Consider the following 21,071-nt stretch of genomic DNA (forward strand, 5'->3'; position numbering starts at 1 on the left):
GGGGGGGGTTGCAAGTGTGTATCTCGTGGGTTTTGGAGTGTGGGTTCCAGGCTGTGTGACCGTCCCCCCCACCCCCCTCCCGTGAGCACTTAACATCTCTGGACTGTAGGTGTGCCTTTCACGTGATCAAAATATTTTTGAAATAGTTGTAAAGCTCATGGCTACGAGCCAGCACATAGAAAGAAAGAGGCGCTCAGCGGACGACAGTTGCTATGGGCACTACCGACTCAGAATCTAGTTACACTATTACGACCGTGTCCTCCGCCGGCCCAAACTAGATCCAGGAACCAGAAAGTGCATGTTTAAAGGGTTCTGGGGAGGGGCCTTCCCTAGAAATCTGGGGTCCAGGGATGTCTACAAGGTCCTCATTCATGAAGTTTGTGGACACCTTTTGGTTACTAGATATGAAGGGCTGAACCAGAGTTGAGGACAATAAAGGAAGGGACCCTTCACACTAGGATTGTGCCACCGAGCCTCACATCCGGCCACTGTCTCCTTTCCCTCCAAGACACACAAGGTTACCTGCCTTCCTCACACGTTTGCACCTCTAAGTCTTCGTTCACCGTCCTCCTTCTGTCTGGGTTACCTTCTCCTTTCTCTCCACTTGTCCTTCTAAGATTACACATGTTCATTCTCCCTAAGGAACTCCTGAATTCCGCAGTCAGCCTCATCTCTGAGTCCCCAAATACAGCCCTGTACTTTGAGTCTCAATTTGTCACCTGTGTGGAACCCACTGATAGTCTGATTCTCTTGTTAGTCTGTGACATCTTAGTACAAAAACGGCGCACATAGTAGGGTCACAGGCAACGTTTGCCAAATTAAGAGGCTGGACAGAGCCATGGAGTCTGTCCTGGGGGGTTCCCCAGCTTCCTGGAAAGTTGTACCCTAATTCTAACACTATCTATCTGATACCCAGTCTTTCCCTGGTCATTTTCTCCCTGGATGTTTGTGAGATAAGGAGGGAAGGATTCCTCTAGCTGGACCCCCACCCTGATGTCGCCCGCCCCAAAGCAGCTTTCCTGGCGGTCCTGACAAAAGCACGCGGTCACACGGGCTGTCGGCGCAGGGTTTTTTTATGTTGGTGGGGAGGAGTGGGCGCCCAGTTCGGCCGTCTGGCTAGTCCCCTTTGGGCGCAACCTTCAACCTCATCTCAGCCAGTTTGTGAGTGAGGAAGCCCCACTTGAAGTCAGCAGCCGTGTCGGCCTCCTGTGGCTCCACGCGCTGGGCGGCCTCCTCCGTGGCCTCTTCCCCGGCTTCGGGGACCTGCTCTGGGGTGGGTTCCACGCTGCGCAGCACAGACGCCGCGGCGGCCTGCTGCTGCTGCCACCTGCTGGCAAATGCATCCCAGAATCCTGGCCCGCGCGGCTCCGCCTCTGCCTCTGCCTCCGCCACCGCTGCTTGGGATGAGGGCGGTGCAGCTAGTGGGCTGCAGGAGACAGGTGGGGTGACAGATAAGCGGAGAGGTCCCGGAGAGCACGAAGAAGAGGAGGCGGGGTCTAAGGACCAGTAATGGGGCCAAGGGACCCGGGACTGGAGGGGCCGGGAGACTGGGCGCAGCTTGGGACCTGGAGGTAGGGTGAGGGCTCAGAGGCACCCGGAAAGGGGGCTGGGGTGGGACAGGGTCTGGGGATTAAGAAAGCAACTCCAAGCGAGGCCAAAGGAGGAAAGCCAGAGGCGTCAAGTCTCAGGGTGGACCCCTGGGAAAGGGGTGGGGCCCCAGTGATTCGCGAGAGTGGCGTGGGACCGGGAGGGGCGGGGGAGGGGCAGGTTCAGACTCTGGAGGCTGCGGTCAGGAAAGCTAAGGGTGGACCACGGGAAAACAGGCGGGGCGGGGACTGGGGTCAGGTACTGCCATGGAGGGATAGGGGGACCAGGAAAATAAGTGGTCACCGGAGAAAGACGGATGGAGCGACCCCAAGGGAAGAAGAAAGGTCTAAATCAGAGGTTCAGGGGAAGGGAGAGGGGACTCAAGAGGTAGCAAGGTGATGTGGGGGTATGCCTTGAGGTCTGAGGAAGAGCCCTTACAACCTTACAAAGCTGGGAAGGAGAGGAGATAGGTTCTGGGAGAGATGGCTGGGTCAGGGGGCCCAGGGCAGAATGGAGTAGGACAGCGTCGAAGGGTGTGTGTGACTGGGCTGGAGGAAGGGGAAGAGATGCAGTGCATGCCAGAAACAGACTAGGAGGAAGACTGAGGCCCTGGGTCCTCCCCGCTAACCCTCCAGCATCAAAATCATGCTAAGACTGGTCCCTAAACTACTCGGATCATCAGAGAGCTTGCTGAAAATCTTGGTGCCGGGCCTCAGCCCACACCTGCTGAGCAGAATCTTTGGAGGGTCTGGGAATTTGTGTTTGTCACAAGCTCTCTGGGAGGATTGAGAGTTTAGACCAGTATTTGGGAACCACCGATCTGGACCACCTTCTGTTCCAAATACCTAAAGGTTCTCTGCACAGTTAGTTCCCTGGTTAAAGAGAGATGACATCCCCCCACCCACCCAGCCAAATGGATGGAGGGAGGGAGGGGGAGGGAGAGAGAGAGAGCGAGCCCATAATACCTTCTAGCACCTCAGTCCTAAGAGCTGGTAAATTCCTCCTGAGACCTAACCTAATTTCCCAGATAGGCTCATTTGGCCTCTTACCTGCTAAGAGAAACAGATACAGCAGGGGCTGGCCCTCCCCACCCCTCCAACAGACCATATGTAAAGGCCATGGAGAAGGAGACCTCAGGCCCATCCCAGAACCTACACCCTACCCACCCCCCGCCCCTGCACACACACACACACACATACTGGTCAGCACAGGGTTCCGGTGGCAGCAGCTTGTCCTCATCTTCTTTGTTAAACAGAGACGACATTGTCAGCCAGCCTTTCACCCCGACCCCCTGAACCTGGGAGGGAGGAGCTGGGAGTCAGTGAGGGGCCAAAGCACCCGGTCCCAGGGCCCCCGGGCAGCCTCTGCTGTGTTCCTCAGGGCTACATGGGAAGAAGGGAGAACTCACCCGGCGGGCCAGCTGTGACATGGGATTCAAGGCCTCTGGGGTCGGCTCTGCTGTCTCAGGCTCCACTAAGGCTGGGTTCTCCTTCTGGGACACAAGACTCCCCTCAGTATGAGAGAGGCCCCAAGGGAATAAGAACTCCCTCCCCCACTGCCGGCCTGGTACACATACACCAGGCGCCCCAAACTCCACAGGACCAAATACACACCTCGTCCCCTCGCACCCTGCACAAGTACATACAAGTACTCCTCTAAGCAAAATGACCAGTCACATACATTAGCTGTATAGAAAAATCCCTCCAGAAGCCCTTGAGCACACATACATGCCCACCTACAGACACATCCATACACACCCAGAAACATGTGGACACTGGGCACGCACACTGACGTACACACACCTGTGCGTGAGCATGCCTCTACATGGCTATAGCTCTTCAACTATATGTGGCTGTACGCACTGTGAGGCACTTATACAAGGACATGTACACAAGTATACTATTCACACTGGTGTACCTCTACAACTGCAGACAGCTGCACAGAGGACCACCCACAGCACGCAAAACCCCTGCACCCATCCGCAGACACCAAGACACAGATGTATACACAAACACCCACCCCATAGGAACAGAACACCCATCGACCATGCAGGCACGGGCTTCTGCCCAAATGTACACACCTGAAAATACCTATACCTGGTTCACACGTGCACATACACCTTCACTGGGGATTCCACACGGACACCAATCCTAACAGCGACCTGCAAATACTTCTACACATGCCCAGCCCCGGACACCAACCTGTCTAGATATACACTAATTTGCACGCACGCGTGCACACACACACACACACACACACACACAGCACAGGACGTGTCCCTGCCCCTGCCACATCTATTTGCACAGTTGCTACTTATCACGACCTCTAGATGTCAGACTGTGTCAGAGCCTTTTCAGTTTTTAACATCAGGATAAACACCGTCCAAGTGTGGCTCTGATCTGATGCTGTGACAGTGACCCTCGGAATACAAGTGTCACTTTGCCTACCTCCCGTATCAAGGGGCTCACTTCCCCCTCAAGGCAAGCCATCCCACTCAGCTTAGCTGTGCCCATCAGAAAGTTGTGTCAAGCTGAGTGTACCTTGTGTGGCCACTGCCAGGGGGCCTAGAAGGGTCTCTTCCCTGTGGCAGCCCTTGAGATCTCTGGAGATAGTGACTAACCCTCTGGTGTCCCCCAAGTCTTCTCTGATTGAATGTCCTGGCCTTCTGACACTGCACCATGCCATGTGTCATCCCTGAATGTGCTGATGACTTCCACACAAATGTGCCCCACCCCAAGCCTGTCCCTTGCCCTTCTTTGTGCCTTTCATTCCCGATGCCCCCCATTCCTGCCCCACACAGCAAGCATGGATGGTACCCACCTCCTCTGTCAGGTCCTCCTCAGATTCCCCGCTCAGGGTCTGTAGCACTTTGGATTTGTAGGTTTTCCAGAAGGTCTGGTTCATAGTTGCAGGGGAAATGGGTCTGGCACCCAGGCACAGGAAGGCAGTGAGAGGCTCGGTGGGCACCCAATGGGTCTGGCTTTAGAAACTTGGTGAGACAGAGAGCCTGTCCCAGGGATCTGGTGACTTCATTAAAGATGCACCAGCCTCTCCAGCTGGCACAGTGCCCAGCAAGTGAACTGATCCAAAGTCATCCAGGGTGGGGGTGACACAGAGCCAGCTCTGCCACCTCAGCCCCTTGTTGTGACCCATATTGGCTAAGAATAATGAAGACATCTCTCTCCACAGTGGCCTCCTTCGTGGGCCGAGAAGTTCTTGAATTTGATCTCTTGGAATGGCTTCAGAAAAATCCTCTTCCTTTCACTAAGTCCATTTCCAAAGTCCTTGGACCTAGGTCCCACACTGGAGCTCCTGTGACTACAGCCATACCTGCTGTGCCCTCCACAGGGCCCTGCCCTGTGTCCCCACTTAGCCTCTGTGAATTGCAGTGGGACAGTCTCAGGGCCCCCAGGCAGTTCCCTGGGCTTACATTTCACTGTTTTGTCTGGGCTGGAAACTGATTCCCCAGGGATGCACGTGCCTGTCTCCCTGTTTCCTGGCAACAGGTTCCAAAGAGCTGGAGCCCCTGAATTATTACTGAGCTCCTCTGGTCAGCCTGGAAGGCACCAGGCCCCGGTGAATGGGAAAAGGCTTCTCTGGCCCTCTCCCTACTCCGAGCACCCAACACCGAGGCTGTATCTTTCTCTCTGCCTTCGCTGCTAGCCCACACATGGGAGTCCAAGGCTCAGAGAAAGGAAGCAAAGATGGGAGGCCCTCCCAGGAACACCTCCCTTTCTTGTGGAGGGAGCTGATCCCTCTTAAGTCTGACAGAATGCCTGAGCACTGTGATCTATGGGGAGGAACACCCCTTCCACCCTTCCCTGGGGTTTGGCTGGGGGTGGGGGGGTGGGGATGGACAACGGAGGGAATAATTGGGGAGCAAGTGAGAAGGGGCTAGGATTTGTCAGGGAATGGAGGTATCTCAGGCAGCCCTATGGGGACTGGAACCCCAAACTTATTCAGTCTCATTCATGTATTAATTTCTTCCCGTAACACATTTTTCAGCGTCTCCCGGAGGGACTTAAAGCATGTCCCTCCTCCACCGCGGAGGAACAAGAAGGAGTGATGGGGCCAGAGGATAACGCTGAGATAGGTGGTGCGGTTCGAGGATGGCAGGGTAGCGGGACGCACAGGAATCCCCCAAGAGCAGGCACCATCCCCGCCCCCTTCCCCAGCGACGACCCGAAAGGCCTTCTCACGTCCACGGGTTAGGACATTTCGTTGGGTCCTCCCCCGGACCCCGTCACTGATATTTATGACCGCCAGAGGTCGCTCAAGGCGCGGCCCGTGCGAGTGACGCCATCAGAGTCGGTCTGCTCGAGCCTGCCCCGCCCCCGGGCGTCCATGACGTCATTGAACAGTCCGGAAGCGCCGGCACGTGAACTTCCCTGGGCTCTCCGGTTCCGCTGTCACCAGCCATGGGTCGCTCCCGCCGGACTGGTGCGCACCGAGCTCACTCTCTGGCCCGCCAGATGAAGGCGAAGCGACGGCTGCCGGATCTGGACGAGATTCACCGCGAGCTGCGGCCCCAGGTTCCCTCACGGCCCCGGCCAGACCCAGGTGCCCAACCCGACCCTGACTTGCCGGGGGGCGGCCTGCATCGCTGTCTGGCCTGTGCGTAAGTCCAGGCCCCGGGCGCGCGGAGTCTCCTCTCTTGGGATCCGTGGGTCTGTGGGCCTCCCATCCCTTGAGACCCGAAGCTTGGCGTCAGGGAATGAGATGTGGTCAGGGAGATAGACGTATCTGAGAGGCATCAGTCACCCCCTCACTCTCCTATTACTCCTCATCCCTACAGGAGGTACTTCATCGATTCCGCCAACCTGAAGACCCACTTCCGATCCAAAGACCACAAGAAAAGGTATGAAGAAATAAGGACAGGATTCACGGGTGGGTGCCTGAGTTACAGGGCTCTCATCTGGGCAGCTCCCAACTCCTCTTTTTTCTCCCAGGTTAAAGCAGCTGAGTGTGGAACCCTACACTCAGGAAGAGGCTGAGAGGGCAGCGGGTATGGGCTCCTATGTGCCCCCGCAGCGGCTGGCAGTGCCCACAGAAATATCCACTGAGGTCCCTGAGATGGACACATCTACCTGACATGGCCTGAGGATGCAAAGCAGAGGAGCTGCCCATGGACAGTGATGCAGGGTTACGCTGGGAAAGACTGTGCCAACCTTTTTCCGGCCTGGAGTTTGTTGAGTGGATGGCTTCTTCTGGGTGCCCCTGCCCCCCCCGCCCAAATAAAGGAACTGGATAAAGAGTGCTTGCTTCTGACTCCCTAACCTGCAGGGCACTTGCCTAACTCCTGCCCTGTGATGACTTCTCTACTACTATTGTGGGCAGGACTTGGGGTGTCTATTCCCTATTTGGTCTAACTTTGGAACCTGCATCCTCGCCTTCCTCGGGGGGGTCCTGGCCTCCAGGCCGGAGCCCCCAGGCAGAGCCCAGGTGCAGTAGGGAGAGGTGGGGAGTAGGGTCAGGTTTATACTGCACCGCTTCCAATGAGGGCAGGAAAGAAGCGGGATCCCAAGATTGTAGTCCCTGGTAAGTTACCTACCCCCCAGGGCACAGGTGAGAAGCTTCCCACTTCTTCATGGGGCCTGTGGTGGTGGCTGTTGTCCCACCATCTTCCAGACAGCGTAGCAGGAGCCACCCAGTCCAAGGACAGCCAGCAGTGTAGCGACAACCCCAGCCAGCGGACTCCGGGGCTCTGCCTTCAGCTCCCCCGCCACCTGCATCTAGGGATGTACAGAGGGGTCACCTGAGCGGTTAACTGAGACTTCTAGTAAGGGAAGGTGCTGAGAAAGTACAGCCGGGTGAAGGAGATATGGCCGCCATTGCTGCCCCAGGGCGATTCCACCCCAGTCCCTCTCGCTTCAGTGCCCATCTAGGCCCTGGCTGCTCATGCGGCAGGGAACGTGACAATGTTCCCTGGCTGTTGGAGCCGACAACCCAGCCATGATAGGGGGAGGAAGGGGTCCGTGCCAAAAACTGTAAATTAGGGGTACTTACCTGTAGAATCCGGAAGTAGCCAGGAGTCAGGCGTCGAAATTGCATGATGGGCGCCACTAGTCTCCCTGGCAGCCTGTGGGGTGGAAGCAGGAGTGAGGACCCGTGGTGTTCATGGTACCAAGAAGTAGAAATATCAGGGGAGAGAGGTTCCTGATCTCTCATATGCATAAGAACCGCGCCCTTGGTGGATGCTCACCAGAATCTGCCCTCCTAGGTCTAGCGAGGGGCGGGGCTGCTGCACCTTTAAATCTGGTCCCTTCCCCCCGCCTGTCCGCCTGCCTGCCCTGCTAGCCTTAGGAGCAGCTGTCAGGAGAGATCAGCATCAGGCCTGAGTAGCACCTCCCCCACCCTCCAGGGAGGCCATGCTGGGTAGCCAGGAGAGGCCTTGCCTGACAGCGCTCTGGAGTCTCAGGCCTGTATCAGGTCCTGGAGGGCTTCTGAAGCCCTGGTCCTGGCCCCATCCCTATCTCAGATGATTGGATGTCACCAATCAGCTCTCAGCAAAGGAGGGAAGGAGTACCTTAACTGCCCCCCTCCCCCCCAAAAATGTAGTGCTCCTTTTTTCCATTGGTCTTGGCTGAATCAACCACCCCTACCTTTGGAGAGAGCACATATCACCCCTTTCCCCAACATGGAGTTCCTGCAGGGACTTTCCTACCCTCAGCTTGGGAACAATAATAAAAGATTTGCATATAGTGATTAACAAGGCTTATTATATTTTTTAGTACATCATAGGCAGCAGTATTCTAAGTACATGTATCATTTCATTTGGCATTGATTATCTCGTAAAATGAAAAAAGCCATATTTGCGGAATAGTATGTAGAATATCTACATGCTTAACAGTGGTCCCCACTGGGGAATGAGCTAAGGATGTGCTAGGAAGGTCCTCTTTTTATTTAATGACCTACAGTTATGTAATGACCTTTGAAATTTTTACAGCAAATATGTAAAAAGGACTTTTGTGAACTCATAAAACTACCTTAAAATAGAAGCTACTATTTATTGTGCCCCTAACTGCCTTGCCCTGCCCAGTGCCGGGTGCCAGGGGCACCGAGAATAGACACTGTCGTGGTTGTTAGGCCCCAGTCCTCCTAGGGGAGTACGTGAGTATAGCTGGTGAGTTCTTGTCTGTTGCTCCTGTACAGGATTGGGAGTTCGGGAGGGCAGAGGCTGGGTGGCTTCTCACTTCTGTATCTTGTGCCAGCTCAGGGTAAGTGTTTGATGACATCAGGATGGTGCAGATGCGTCTGCCATAGGGAGGCTGTTATAGGAAGAAAGAGGCAAAAAGAAAAAATGAGGACGCAGCATGGAGGAGGATTGGAGGGGCCATGCAGTGCAGGGTGTGAGAACGTGAGGCAAAGGACAAAGCCAGAGAGGTGAGGGCCGTGCTGCAAATCTGGAGCCTACTGGTTCTCAAAAGAGGGAGCTAGACCTGCCGGGCCCAGGTGAGCCGGGCATAGAGGGCTGTCACCAAACCCACTTTCAGAAGCAGAAACATGCACTGAGCCAGGAAGGGAGTCCTCTTTGAAGGAAGCGCCGACGATCTGCACTCGTGTTTGGTTCTATGAGTGCAGGTGAGATGGGGTCAGCAGAGCTGGCCAGGTTCCAGAGACTCAGTTTGTATGCGAAATTATTAAATGATGACAACACACACCCATAACACACACACACACACACACACACACACACACACACGACATGGGCATCTGTGGGCCAAATTCAGACTTTAGGTCTTGGTTACAGGCAGAGTAGTGATAGGCTTTGAAAACCAGGTCTTGGAGCACTGGTAGGGATTTCAAATTAGGTGACACAGTCATAAGGGTGGGCTCTAGGAAGGCCTCCCCACAAAATTAAAGCAATAACTCAACTCTTCCTCGTGTTATGGATTTCAAAATACTTAAACGGCCTCCTCACAGCACTAAGGTCTAGGTGCTGCCCCCGCCCCCTTTAGAGAAGAAAAAACAAGTTCAGAGAGGGGTAGAGTTTGGACTCAGTCTTAGAGCAAATGGAACTGATTCTGATTCCAAATCCTGGGAGTCTCATAGCCTGGGCTGGCCTCTGCTAATAATGAAACTGCAAACATTTAGTGTGTTTCAGATGGTCTAAGAGGAAGACTCTTTTTTTAAAAAAAGACTTTAATATTTTTAGACAGAGGGGAAGGGAGGGAGAAAGAGAGGGACAGAAGCATTAATGTGTGGTTGCCTCTCGTGTGCCCCCTACTGGGGACCTGGTCTGCACCCCAGGCATGTGCTCTGACTGGGAATTGAACCAGCGACCCTTTGGTTCACAGGCCGGCACTCAATCCACTGAGCCAAGGGGAAGACTCTTAACCTGGGCTTCAGAGTTCAGGGGCCCATAAACTTGGATAGAATATATATATATATAATATTTTTTTCTCTCTAAGCTCTAACCAAAATTTGTCATTTCCTTTTATATGGATTGAAGTGTTAGCAGTATCTGTGGCTTTGTCTCCAATAGAAACCACAGATTTTCATATCGAATTGTGATTATTGCATGTACCTCAAAATATTTATGCTCATAACTATTTCAAAATCCTGATACTTTTTAAGCCCCTGTTAAATCACACCAGTTTCAGACACTCCTGCAGTAGAGCTGGGCACCGCTGTGAGGGTCCGTGACCTAATGGCGAATCCTCCTGTTTTCCTATCAGTAACTCAGGCTTCTCTGTTACTTCCTTGCATTCTCTATCCTTAGTTGATTGCTGGTCAGTTGGTTTCAGGTACGTCAATGACCACCCCTCAGTTCAATGTTCTTACTCAAGCTGAGCAATAACACACTGATGTTATTAGAAAAGGAAATATAACTTTGATAACCTGCCAGTCTTGTTATTTAATGATAATAAAAACATTACCATATTATAAATTTGTGGTTTTTACATTTTTATACTAATTGTCCTCCATGTAATCTTCAGCATTTTGTTTTACACTTTTAAAATTATTATTCTGAGTAAGGGTCCAGAGATTTTACCAGATTGCCAATAGGGTTCTTGGTACAAAAAAGATAGGGGCTAAGATCCCTGCTCTAAAAGATTTAGAGCTATTAATTTGGGAATTCTGCACAGCAGCCCATTTTGCAGACAGGAAAACTGATGCAAGGTGGGTAAATTATCCCCTGGTTCCGCAGCTAACAAGCTGCAGAGCTGTGCTTTGCGGCTTCGCTCACTGTTCACTTTTCAGCCCCTTTTTGAAAAGCCCCTTATTTCAAGGTCGGGTCTTGTGAGGCCAGTTTGGGGCGGGACCCCAGACGAGCTCTGAGGTCTCATGGGTCAAACACCAACGGCACCGCCCCTGTATCGAGCAGCCCGGCTGCCCAGGGCTGTCCGAAGGGCGTGTACAAGGCGGACAGGCGGTGGGCCAATGGCAGACTCAGTGCCTCACCTGGCCAGCCACGTGGGCCCAGGTATGCCGGTGGCTCCGCCCAGTACCCAGCCCGGCCCCTCCCCAGCCCTGGGCTCTGGGAGCGGAAATTCCTGCGCTCGCGGGACAGAGCGAGTGCCCATCCCATCCGGCGGACTCTGCCATGGAGCCAGTAGAGACCTGGACCCCCGGGAAGGTGGCAGCCTGGCTGAGAGGTGGGTGGGGTCGGGGCAGAGTTGGTCTTGAGGAGCATTAGGACGGGGAGAGGTAAAGGAAAAAGGGCCTGCTGAGACCGTCAGTAGGTTAGTGTGTGAACAAGTATTTATAAGCGGCTACCATGTATGCGATACTCTGCCAGGCAGAGATGAGCCCGGGAGGCCCGAGGAACCAAAACAGGTCTCCCATTGCCTGGAGCATCCCAAGAGACCCCGGGGCTGGCGAAGGGAAGGCGGTGGGTGTAATGAAAACAGAGGGGGACGGCCCCGGCGCTGCCCACACCCACTATTCTGAGCGTTAATCTGAGCGTTAACACCCACTATGTGTTCATCTTCCCTCCGACCCAGGGCGGAGAGAGCTGTTATTAAACCCATTTTTCAGAAGCGGAAACTGACGCATTGAGCCAGGAAGTGATTTGCGCAGGCTTTGGCACAGGGCCGACCCTTTTCCCTTCTCCCCGCCGATGCTCCCAGGGTGTGAAGCTGAAGCCCCAGCCAGATGAAAGGGTTGGCACAGCCCCTTCCGCCCCAGGGCCCTCCAAGGGAGATGTCCCCAGGCTCAGTGAGCCCAGGTGGGTGGGAAAGGGCCCAGACGCCGGACAGACCCAGAGAAGTGAAGACCTCTGACATGCTGGTGGGAGGGGGAGGCATGTCAGGTGGTTTCCTCTAGAGGGGGAGGGGGAGAGGAAGGGCAGGAGTATACTAGGGGCAGGTTCAGGGTAACCAGCCCTCATAAAAGCAGGGATTCAGGGTTGAATTCAGACTCCCAGACTGGGTTTTAGGCCCAGCCCCTGCACTTGCCACTTCTGTGACCATAGGTCTCAGTTTTCCTCTCCATTAAGTGAGAATGGCAACTCAGGCGTCATGAAGTGCATAGCGACACAATCATGCCAGGTGCCTGGGCTGTGTAGCTCAGTGCCAGGGTCTGTGGGAGACAACACAGCACACTCACTATACACTGGCAAGAAGTCGCTCAAGTGCCTACAGCCATGGAGTGCCAGGTTTATGAACCCCTGTCCAGGGCTCTAACGTCACGCAGGGAACGAGGGAGAGCTGTCGGTCACACACAGCTTCTCCGAGAGGGCATTTGACTTGGCTTGGAATGGCAGGAATTCCTTCAAAGAGTGAGCAGACTGTTAACCTTTATCTGTATCAGTTTTCTCATCTGTAAAATGGGAATAGCAGTAGTCTCTAGCTTTAGATTTGGTGAGGATCAAATGTCTGAATATGTTTAAAGCCCTTAAAATGTTGCTCCACTCATAGTAAACATTCAATAGAGATTTTTCTTATTTTTGAAGGTCTACCTCGTGCCAGGCAGGGCTGGAATTAGAGAAGAATGGTTATTTAAGGCCCGGTCCTTGAAGAGCTCTTGATAAAGTGGAAGAGGCTGTGCTCAATTGCAGGGCTTTCTGGAGGCACAGGGGGCAGTGGGGGCAGCCTGGGGAGCTGTGGGATGCTCCCTGGAGGGCATTAGATGAAAAGGGAGTGAGGGAGCTGGAAGAGCAGTCCAGGCAGAAGGAGTAGCACCTGCAAGGTCCCTGAGACACAAGGACATTCCAGGAGCTGCAGGGAGTTGGTGCTCTGGATCTGAAGTGTTGAGTCTGAGGGGCTGTGACAAATGATGAGACCGGAGAGGCAGGGGGCAGCCTGTCATACCAGGCCTTAAAGACCACGATAAAAAGCCTGGTGATAATAGTCCAGTGGCTGTTACTGTCAACCACAAACTAAGAAATGGGCCAAGTGTTTGGCATGCATCATGTCATTTCCACATGATTAGAAGGTAGGTGCTTTATTATCACCATTTACAAATGAGGAAATACCGAAAGGCTGTGGGTTTGATCTCCGGTCAGGGCACATATCTAGGTTATGGTTCGATTCCTGGTTGGAATTCATCTGGGAAACAACTGATCAATGTTCCTCTCTCTCCCCCACACCCCTTGCCCCCCCTCTAAAATCAATAAATATATATTCTTGGGTGAGTACTGAAAAAAATCACTTGCTCAAGCGCTGGCACTCAGGTCTCCCTGACTCCAGAGCCCCATCCACGTTCTTAATCCTGATCCAGGAGACAAGTGAGCGTCAGAACACCTGGAGGATTTGTTAAAATGTGAACTGCTGGGCCCTACCCCTGGGTTATCTCGCAGGTGTGGGAGGGGGCCAAAACTTTGCATTTGTAACAGGCTTTCCAGTGAGGCTGCTGCTGCTGTCTGGGGACCAAAGCCACTGCCCTAAGCTATCCTACTTCTCAACTTAGTAGCCTCATCTGTGAAGTGTGCAGAACACAGCCTAGGTCTCAGGGTTGTTATTAGGAGCAGATGGGAGGGACTAGGGCTTTATGGATGTGAAGAAGCGGCCAGAAAATTCGTGACCCTGCTGTCCCTCCAGGCCTCGATGATTCCCTGCAGGACTATTGCTTTGAGGACTGGCAGCTGCCTGGCAAGTACCTGCTCCAGCTCTGCCCCCGTAGTCTTGAGGCTCTGACCGTGTGGCCTCTGGGCCACCAGGAGCTCATCCTGGAAGGGGTGGAACAGCTCCGAGCCCTGGTGAGTGAGTGGTGGCCACACTGGCTGCAGTTCCCACCCACCTGGGGGTGTCTGGAGGGCTGGCCACTGCCAGGGAGGTGACCTGCTTCCTCTTTGGCACAGAGCTCTGGGCTCCAGACAGAGAACCTGCAGAGCCTGACTGAGGGGCTGCTGGAGGGGACCCGTGTCTTCCAGAGCTTAGTAAAAGGCCGCTTGGAGGGCCGTGATGAGCCCCCCACTGATGTCCTCAGTGCGGCTGTGGATCTGGTGCGTGAGGCCCGTGCCCTTCTCTTCTGGCTCAACAGGTACCCCAGGCTCCTCCTAGGGCACCGGTTGGGGTGACTGGTGAGGGGACTCTCCTCATCCTCGGCCTCCTCGAGGCCTGGGAAAGAAAAACAGAGCTGGGTTCTTGCTCAGATATGGCGGAAGAGGGCAAAGAGGTTAGCTGACTGTGTGGGGGCACTGGGATGCCTGGGTTCCCACCCGCCCCCCAGCCTGTAATCACAGCAGTCACGTCAGTGATGCTGCACAGAGAGCTTTTCCTCTGCTTCGCTGGTTGCTGCTTGTCCGCAGGTCCCAGCACAGTATCACCTCCTCAGGGAAGCCTTCCCTGTTATAAACTGTCAGAGCTCCCTACACTTCAGAGTCATTGAGGTTAACTCATTGTTGATGGAATTATGAGTTTAACTTCTGTCTCCCCAGTGCCTAAACAGAGCCTCGCACTATTAGGTTCTGGACCAACAAGCCCTGTGCTAAGCTCTTGAGTGGTATCAATCGTCCCTTACTCTAAACCATAACCCGTCAGAGTAGGTATTATCCCCACGTCTCAGATGGGTAGTCAGCTCTGAGTGCTTCTGGGACTTGGCTGTTAAACACAGTCTGCTAACCACTGTTCCATCCTTCCTCCTGCCAGGTACCTCTTCTCTCACTTAAACGACTTCTCGACCTGCCAAGAGATTGGGGAGTTGTGCAGGAAGCTGGGCCAGGCCTTGCAGGAGGTAGGATAACCAGGGGCCAGGCTTGGCCCAGGCTATAGAGACCAAGTCAGGCGAGAGCTTTTTATAACCTGTGAATCAGCACAAGATCAGGTTGAGGGCAGGAAGAGGCGAGGGCAGGAAGAGAGGTAGCCAGGCACCGGGTAGGGGCAATGGGAGCACGGGGTCTCCTACCTGGCAGGGGCAGCCCTGGAACTTTGACTCTCGGGAGAGGGAGGGAAGAGGGCATGTGTGGTGACTTCTGGGGGCGTGGTGCCGCTGTGGGGGAGACCTTGGGGCCGAAGCTCTGAGGCCGTGTACTTCCGGGAAGGGGGCCAGGGTTCAGGAGGCAGGGAGGAAGTGCAGGGAGCCTACCCTGCCCTCCGGAGAAGGCAGTGCCCCCACTTAGGGAAGGCCCCTGCTCTCACTGCTTGCAGGACTGTCCAGCAGCTGAGAAGGAGAGCCAAGTCCTGAGGATTGTAAGTGTGGGTGGGGCGTGGGGGGTGAGTGGAGAGGGGGTGCAGTGGATAGGGCTCAGGCTGGACATTCTGTTCCCCATCCCCCAGTGCAGCCACGTGACTGGGATCTGCCACAACATCCTGAGCTGCAGCCCCCAGGAACTGCTGGAGCAGAAGGCCGTGCTAGAGCGTGTACAGCTGGACAATCCTTTGGTGAGCTCTGACCTCTTACCTCTCACCTCTCACCTCCTGGCAGCTTGGCCCAGGCCCTGAAACATCATTCCAGGATTCCACAGAATTCTGTACTGTTACAGCTATAAGGCCTTTTTTTGTTCAGATGTTAAAGGCACAGAGGACTTTTGGGGATCTCACTGCTATTCAGCACCTTCCCCAGTCCTGAGGGGCAACAGGGGACACATTGTAGCCCTGAGACATGGTCTCAGGGGACACACTGTAGCCCTGAGACGTAGACCTGGAAGGTTAGGGGAGAGGACATGAACTTTTCCGCTTTAATATTTCCATTTGGGAGAACCGGAGCCCCAGCCCTGCCCCTGCCCTGCCATCCCTGCTTACCCCTTTAGGAGAGCTGCTAACAACCTCATACCTCAGAAGGCAGCCACCCCAACTTCCCTCTGACCCTTCTGGAGGAGGAGGCAGAGGCCCACAGAGGAGTGGTAGGCCCAAAGTCACACAGCAAGTTGGGCGGTGCCAGCTTGGGGCCAGCTCTTTCCCCGGTTCTGCTCACCCGAGAATTTTGTTGCCCAGGTGGGGTCCTGCCCTGCTGTCCCCACACCCACAGTGACTGTAACCTCTGCCTTCCCAGGGCCTGGAAATCCACACCACCGGCAACTGCCTGCACTTCGTGTCCCGAGTGGGCACCCAGGTGAGTGCCCCACACCCCTTTCAGCCACCGCCCCTCAAGACCCTTTTACCCACCAGCCAAGCCAGCTGCAGCCCCAGGAGGGCACACCCTCTGAGCCCCACTTTCCATACCAGGTCCCCTCCAACTTCCGGCTGCAGATCCTGCCTGGAGATGAGATTGTCCAGGTCAACGAGCAGGTGGTGGTGAGTGAGAAGGAGAGCGACCTGGTGGGAACGAAGGGGTTACTGAGTAGGACCCAGGGCTGGTGGGTGAGGAGGGGCTCTAGGGGAAACCAGGGTTGTGGGAGGTACCTTACCTGACATGAGCCAGCTCACACAGGCCAGGGCGGCCTCAGCAGAGCCAAGGTGAGGGGATCATGGAGGCTTCCTGGAGGAGGAGGCCGTGAGGCAAAGCAGGAGGATGAGAGAGTGCTCCAAGGGAGGGGACCATTGGGTTGCTTCAGAGCCTCCTGCGCAGCTTGATCCAGCCCAGTGTTCCTGTCCTCGCCCCCAGGTGGGCTGGCCCCATAAGAATGTGGTAAGGGAGCTGTTCCGGGAGCCAGCCGGGGTCAGCCTGGTGCTGAAGAAGGTCCCAGTGCCGGAGACACCCCCACAGGTACCTGTTGCCCAACCCTGCCCTTGGCCCGCTCTCAGATTCCTGTTGCCATTCCATCACCCTGTTTCTGGTTGTTCCCCAGACTCCTCCTCGGACCCCAGGCTCCCCAGAGCTGAGGGTCCCATCGCCGGCTCTGAGCCCACTGTCTCCTGGGTAAGAGGCTCTGCCCCGGGCGCATCTTGGTGGGGGAGCCTTGGGTTCATGTCATCTCCCCTTGCTCTCCTCTCCGCAGGGCCCCATCCGAAGACGTCTTTGACTTCAACCTGGCTTCAAACCCAAGTCCTGGGCTCAGCCCTGCCTCAATAGGTAGTTCCAAAGCCCCACACGGTGGTAGATGCCCCAGGAAGGACATGTGGGAACCTGGCTCTGAGCCCTGGACTCTGATACCCCCATCCTACTGCCAGGGCTGGGGCTCGGCTCATGGACCCTGTTCTTTTCCCCTTCCCTGACAGACTCTGCCTCCCTTGACCCCGAGCCCCTGCTCAGTGCCCCTGCACCCCCAGCCACAGTCCCCGTGGGGGTAGCAGAGGCTCGTGGACCCCCAGAAAACAAGGTAAGCTGAGGGCTCAGCAAGGAGGGGCATGACTCTGGGCCGAGACCCGGCTCTAACCCCCTATGGTCCTTTCAGAGTCCTGACCCTGGTCGGAAGAAATCAAAAGGTATGAGATGCACCCGGCTGGGTGGGGGTCCCCTGACATGAGGAGCTCTTAGAAGTCTTTATGGTGCTGGACAAGACCGCCCCCCCCCCCCCCACACACACACACATACACTTCGCACACAGCCTCTTCTGGAAAGAGCTCTGTTTCTGGGGTCAGACAGACCTGTGTTCCCAGCCTGGGCCTGTCATGAGCTCTGTGACTTAGAGCTAACAGCTCGTCCTCTGGTCTTCGATTTCCTCACCTCTAAAGTGGGAGCCATTGCTCCGAGCCGAACTCCGAGCACAGAGTATGGGTTCAGAAATATCAGCTGGGGATGCTCGTGGTGGGCAAGGGAGCAGGTTCGGGGGTCCAGGGTGCCTTGCCAGCCCCTCACTGAACGCCCGTGCTGTGCTGCTGCAGGCGTGGCGACGCGGCTGAGCCGCCGGCGGGTGTCATGCCGGGAGCTGGGCCTGCCCGACTGTGACGGCTGGCTCCTGCTGCGCAAGGTGCCCAGTGGCTTCATGGGCCCTCGCTGGCGCCGCTGCTGGTTCGTGCTCAAGAGACACACACTCTACTGGTACCGCCAGCCCCAGGTGAGACCCCGCACACACCTGAGTTGCCTTCAGGCCGCAGTTCTTGCTCCTACTGCACTGTCTACTCCCGTCTGTGGTCACACAGGTGGGCCACAATCCCTCATGCGCCCCAGTGTTCCTGTCTCTAAAATGGGGACACTCTTCAGAGAGAAATGGGCACCTGTGTGTGTAAAAGCATCTTTCCTTCCTCTTCTATTCTGTCCATCCTAGTGGTAGGCTGTTTCCTCAATTGTTTACTCATTCAACACGCATTCGGGTGCCTACTGTGTGCTCAGCTTTGGGCTGGGCCCTGCAGACACAGGGAGACTTGGGCAGTTCTTGCTACTCCATGCTGGTGGCGGAGAGGGAGAACCAAGGACAGTGCGGGGAATACATGCTGTGACGAAGGAAAAGCCTAGGGGATGGGTGGGAGCCCGCAGAGGCGGCCAGTCCAGCCCGAGGAGCGGCGAAGCTCCCTGAGACATCGTGTCCAAGGGTCGGTCAGACGGAGAGGAGAGAGAAAGCCAGAAGTGGGGAGAACAGCCTCTGCGGAGCTCGGGGCGTGAAGCAGCTTCGGCTGCGCCCACTGACAGAACAAACTCAGGAGCGGGCTCTTCCCGTGGCCGTTTCTCTGGATCTGTTTGGCTCCCCTTTCCTGGTTCCAAGGCACCCCTTGGTCACTCCCCTTGCCCCCACCCCAGATTCCTGCCCTGAGCTCCTGACGCAGAGGTCTGTGGTTAGACAGCCCAGGAGGTGGCCTCGAGAGTCTGAACCTGGAGGGTATTGGGGTTCCATGCTGACCCTCCCTGTGGTCCCCCCAGGACGCGAAGGCTGAGGGCCTCATCAATGTCTCCAACTACAGTCTGGAAAGTGGGCATGACCAGAAGAAAAAATAGTTAAGTCCTGGGTGTGACGGGGCACGGTGGTGGGTAGAGAAAGGAAGGTAAAAGCTAACAGTGGGGGAGGGGTGGAGGCCAGTGCAGCCTCTCTGGGTTCCAGACGGGCACACCCAGGCTGAGTGCAGCCCCTCTGCTCCCTGGCAGTGTGTTCCAGCTCACTCATGATGTGTACAAACCCTTCATCTTCGCTGCTGATACCCTGACAGATCTGAGCATGTGAGTGCCACCCCCGCTCACCCCCAAACTCCCACATGAGTGCTTGGAGCCTGGATTGGAATCTCAGCTCTCTGATGGTGGTTGATCCAGGCACTCCTCTGTCTCAGTTTCATCATCTATAATATGGGCTAGTAAGAGTTCCTACCTCTCAGAGTTGCTCTGAGGATTGAATCAAGATGCTTTGGGGGAAAGGCCCTCGGTACACAGTAAATGAAACTTCCCTGAACCCATTTGCCCCTCTGCAGGTGGGTGCGCCATCTCATAACCTGCATTTCCAAGTACCAGTCTCCGGGCCGGGCCTCCCTACCCCGAGAGGAAGGTAGGTATCTCGCAGGGATGGATCTCACCAGGTCTCACCTGAGCCTTTGCCTTTCCTGGGATAGGGGCTGGGAACTCAAATGCCCTAACCCACTTCCTGGCCTCCAAAACCCCCGTGAAGCTTAGTGGGTTCCCTAACTGCTCCTGTCCACCCCAGACTGCTACAGTGAGACGGAAGCAGAAGACCCTGACGATGAGGTTGGGTCCCTCTCATCCTTGGTGAGTAGGGGCCTGGTGGGGGTGAGTAGCGGGACGTAGGGCTCAGACTGATACCTTCCTCTCTCCTCCACCCGGCCTACAGCCCGGCGCTGCCCAAGCTGCGGGTCCACTTCACGGAGACACGTCACCCGCAGCCTCCCCCGCACAGGGCAGCCCGCAGACCTCCTTTGGCCTTCCGGCAGGTGCTGTGCTGGGGTTGGGCGCTGAGATGGAGGGCTGGGTTGGGCACACCCTCATCTGCTCCCCCTCCCACAGACAACAGTGACGGGGCATTGGAAGGAATGGTACGGGGACTGAGGCAGGGTGGTCTGTCCCTCCTGGGCCAGCCACAGCCCTTCACTCAGGAACAATGGCGGAGCTCTTTCATGAGGCGCAACCGAGACCCCCAGCTCAATGAGCGCGTGCACCGTGTGAGGACACTACAGAGCACCCTCAAGGTCAGCCAGGGGGCGCTGGGCATGGCAACGGGCTGGGCTCTAGGCTTTTGGCTCCGGTTCCTGGCCCACAGCTCTGGGCTCAGCCGTGTACTGGGCCCAGTTCTAGGCTCCTGACTTGAGGACCCGGACTACACTGGGCCAGGTGCTGGGTTTTAAGTACTCAGCTGGCTCTGGGTTCAGGCTCTGCCACCCTCCCCGGTGATCATGGCCCCTTGGCCCCTGCTGTCTTCACAGGCAAAGCTGCAAGAACTGCAGGCCCTGGAGGAAGTGCTAGGCGACCCCGAGCTCACTGGAGAGAAGTTCCGACGGTGGAAAGAGCAGAACCAGGAGCTCTACTCAGAGAGTCTGGGGGCCTGGGGAGTGGTGCAGGCTGAGGGCAGCTCCCAAGTCCTGACCTCTGACTCCAGAGAACAGTCTTCTCACCCTCTGACCTCTGACCCTGAAGAGCTCTCCCATCTCAGCACCCTGACCTCAGAGAGCAACCTCCAACCTCCTGATCTCTGACCCTGGCCAGCACCTAGCTCCCGACCTCTGGCTCTGAGGACCACCTCCACCCTGGCCTCAACATGCCTAGCACAGAGCAGCCTTGGGTTTTGTTCAGGGTTGGAGGTAAAACAGGTCCATGGTGTCACCCCAAGCTGACCCCTCGGCCTGAGCATATACCATTTCTGCTCCCCTCTGCCCTGGAGTGAGATAAGATGATGTGAGCTGTGTACCACTCTCTGCCCCCTTGCCAATGAAGGAATGGGAGGCTGGACTGGAAGAAACTCCCATCCGTCCTCTGACCTGTGGGGCCACGAACCTGCCTCCCTCAGGCCCTCGGCACTTCTCTCCTCCCCAAACCCGGCACTTCTCTCCTCCCCAAACCCGTATAGGCATTCTTCACTTCACACAGAGACACTTTTCAACCAAATAAAGTCAATTTTGCTAACATGAATTTAATGTGTGCCTTTAACTTCCGCATTAGAATCAGGAATCTGCTCCCCAGGGGACTGGGATAAAAAGCTGTCAGACGCGTGAATGCTCCTGGTAACTAGCCCACTGGCGGCCCCGTGCCTGGGCTCAGCAGGAAGCCCTGTCTACCGGGATGAAGATTGCTAATCTGTGGCTCATGAGGGCTTTGACTCAGGCTCATCTGGCCCCGGCCCCCTGGAG

General features: G+C 55.7%; 4 protein-coding genes across 5 annotated transcripts; 2 read left to right on the forward strand and 2 right to left on the reverse strand.

Moving 5' to 3' along the window:
• Positions 1 to 1,073: 1,073 nt before the first annotated feature.
• On the reverse strand, positions 1,074 to 4,759 carry CUNH1orf232 (chromosome unknown C1orf232 homolog). Its single transcript, XM_045860067.1, has 4 exons — positions 4,408 to 4,759; positions 2,996 to 3,079; positions 2,787 to 2,884; positions 1,074 to 1,426 (listed from the first exon to the last, which is right to left on the reverse strand). The coding sequence occupies exons 1-4, from the start codon at positions 4,489 to 4,491 to the stop codon at positions 1,117 to 1,119; spliced, it is 576 nt and encodes a 191-aa protein (XP_045716023.1). The 5' UTR covers positions 4,492 to 4,759; the 3' UTR covers positions 1,074 to 1,116.
• A 1,041-nt stretch (positions 4,760 to 5,800) lies between these two features.
• Positions 5,801 to 6,809, forward strand: ZNF593 (zinc finger protein 593). The gene is made up of 3 exons (XM_045860068.1): positions 5,801 to 6,205; positions 6,383 to 6,445; positions 6,537 to 6,809. Exons 1-3 carry the CDS (start codon positions 6,006 to 6,008, stop codon positions 6,676 to 6,678), a joined length of 405 nt encoding a protein of 134 aa, XP_045716024.1. The 5' UTR covers positions 5,801 to 6,005; the 3' UTR covers positions 6,679 to 6,809.
• A 54-nt stretch (positions 6,810 to 6,863) lies between these two features.
• ZNF593OS (ZNF593 opposite strand) lies at positions 6,864 to 7,712 on the reverse strand. Its single transcript, XM_045860043.1, has 2 exons — positions 7,594 to 7,712; positions 6,864 to 7,319 (listed from the first exon to the last, which is right to left on the reverse strand). Exons 1-2 carry the CDS (start codon positions 7,636 to 7,638, stop codon positions 7,173 to 7,175), a joined length of 192 nt encoding a protein of 63 aa, XP_045715999.1. The 5' UTR covers positions 7,639 to 7,712; the 3' UTR covers positions 6,864 to 7,172.
• Positions 7,713 to 11,097: 3,385 nt separating this feature from the next.
• CNKSR1 (connector enhancer of kinase suppressor of Ras 1) lies at positions 11,098 to 20,838 on the forward strand. 2 transcript variants are annotated; one of them, XM_045859015.1, is made up of 22 exons: positions 11,131 to 11,186; positions 11,535 to 11,758; positions 13,572 to 13,729; positions 13,832 to 14,013; positions 14,622 to 14,706; positions 15,120 to 15,161; positions 15,249 to 15,353; positions 15,964 to 16,023; positions 16,137 to 16,205; positions 16,516 to 16,617; positions 16,700 to 16,770; positions 16,850 to 16,923; positions 17,070 to 17,170; positions 17,246 to 17,276; positions 17,676 to 17,848; positions 18,649 to 18,722; positions 18,871 to 18,942; positions 19,188 to 19,261; positions 19,418 to 19,479; positions 19,562 to 19,661; positions 19,735 to 19,916; positions 20,151 to 20,838. In XM_045859015.1, exons 2-22 carry the CDS (start codon positions 11,686 to 11,688, stop codon positions 20,418 to 20,420), a joined length of 2,160 nt encoding a protein of 719 aa, XP_045714971.1. In that variant the 5' UTR covers positions 11,131 to 11,186; positions 11,535 to 11,685; the 3' UTR covers positions 20,421 to 20,838. The 2 variants fall into 2 exon arrangements, with proteins under 2 accessions (XP_045714972.1, XP_045714971.1); XM_045859016.1 differs by lacking the exon at positions 11,535 to 11,758 and having other exon boundaries at positions 11,098 to 11,186.
• Positions 20,839 to 21,071: the final 233 nt, after the last annotated feature.

Source organism: Phyllostomus hastatus, unplaced genomic scaffold (assembly GCF_019186645.2).
Source record: "Phyllostomus hastatus isolate PE091 unplaced genomic scaffold, TTU_PhHast_1.1 phas_scaffold_182, whole genome shotgun sequence".
Classification (NCBI taxonomy): Eukaryota; Metazoa; Chordata; class Mammalia; order Chiroptera; family Phyllostomidae; genus Phyllostomus; species Phyllostomus hastatus.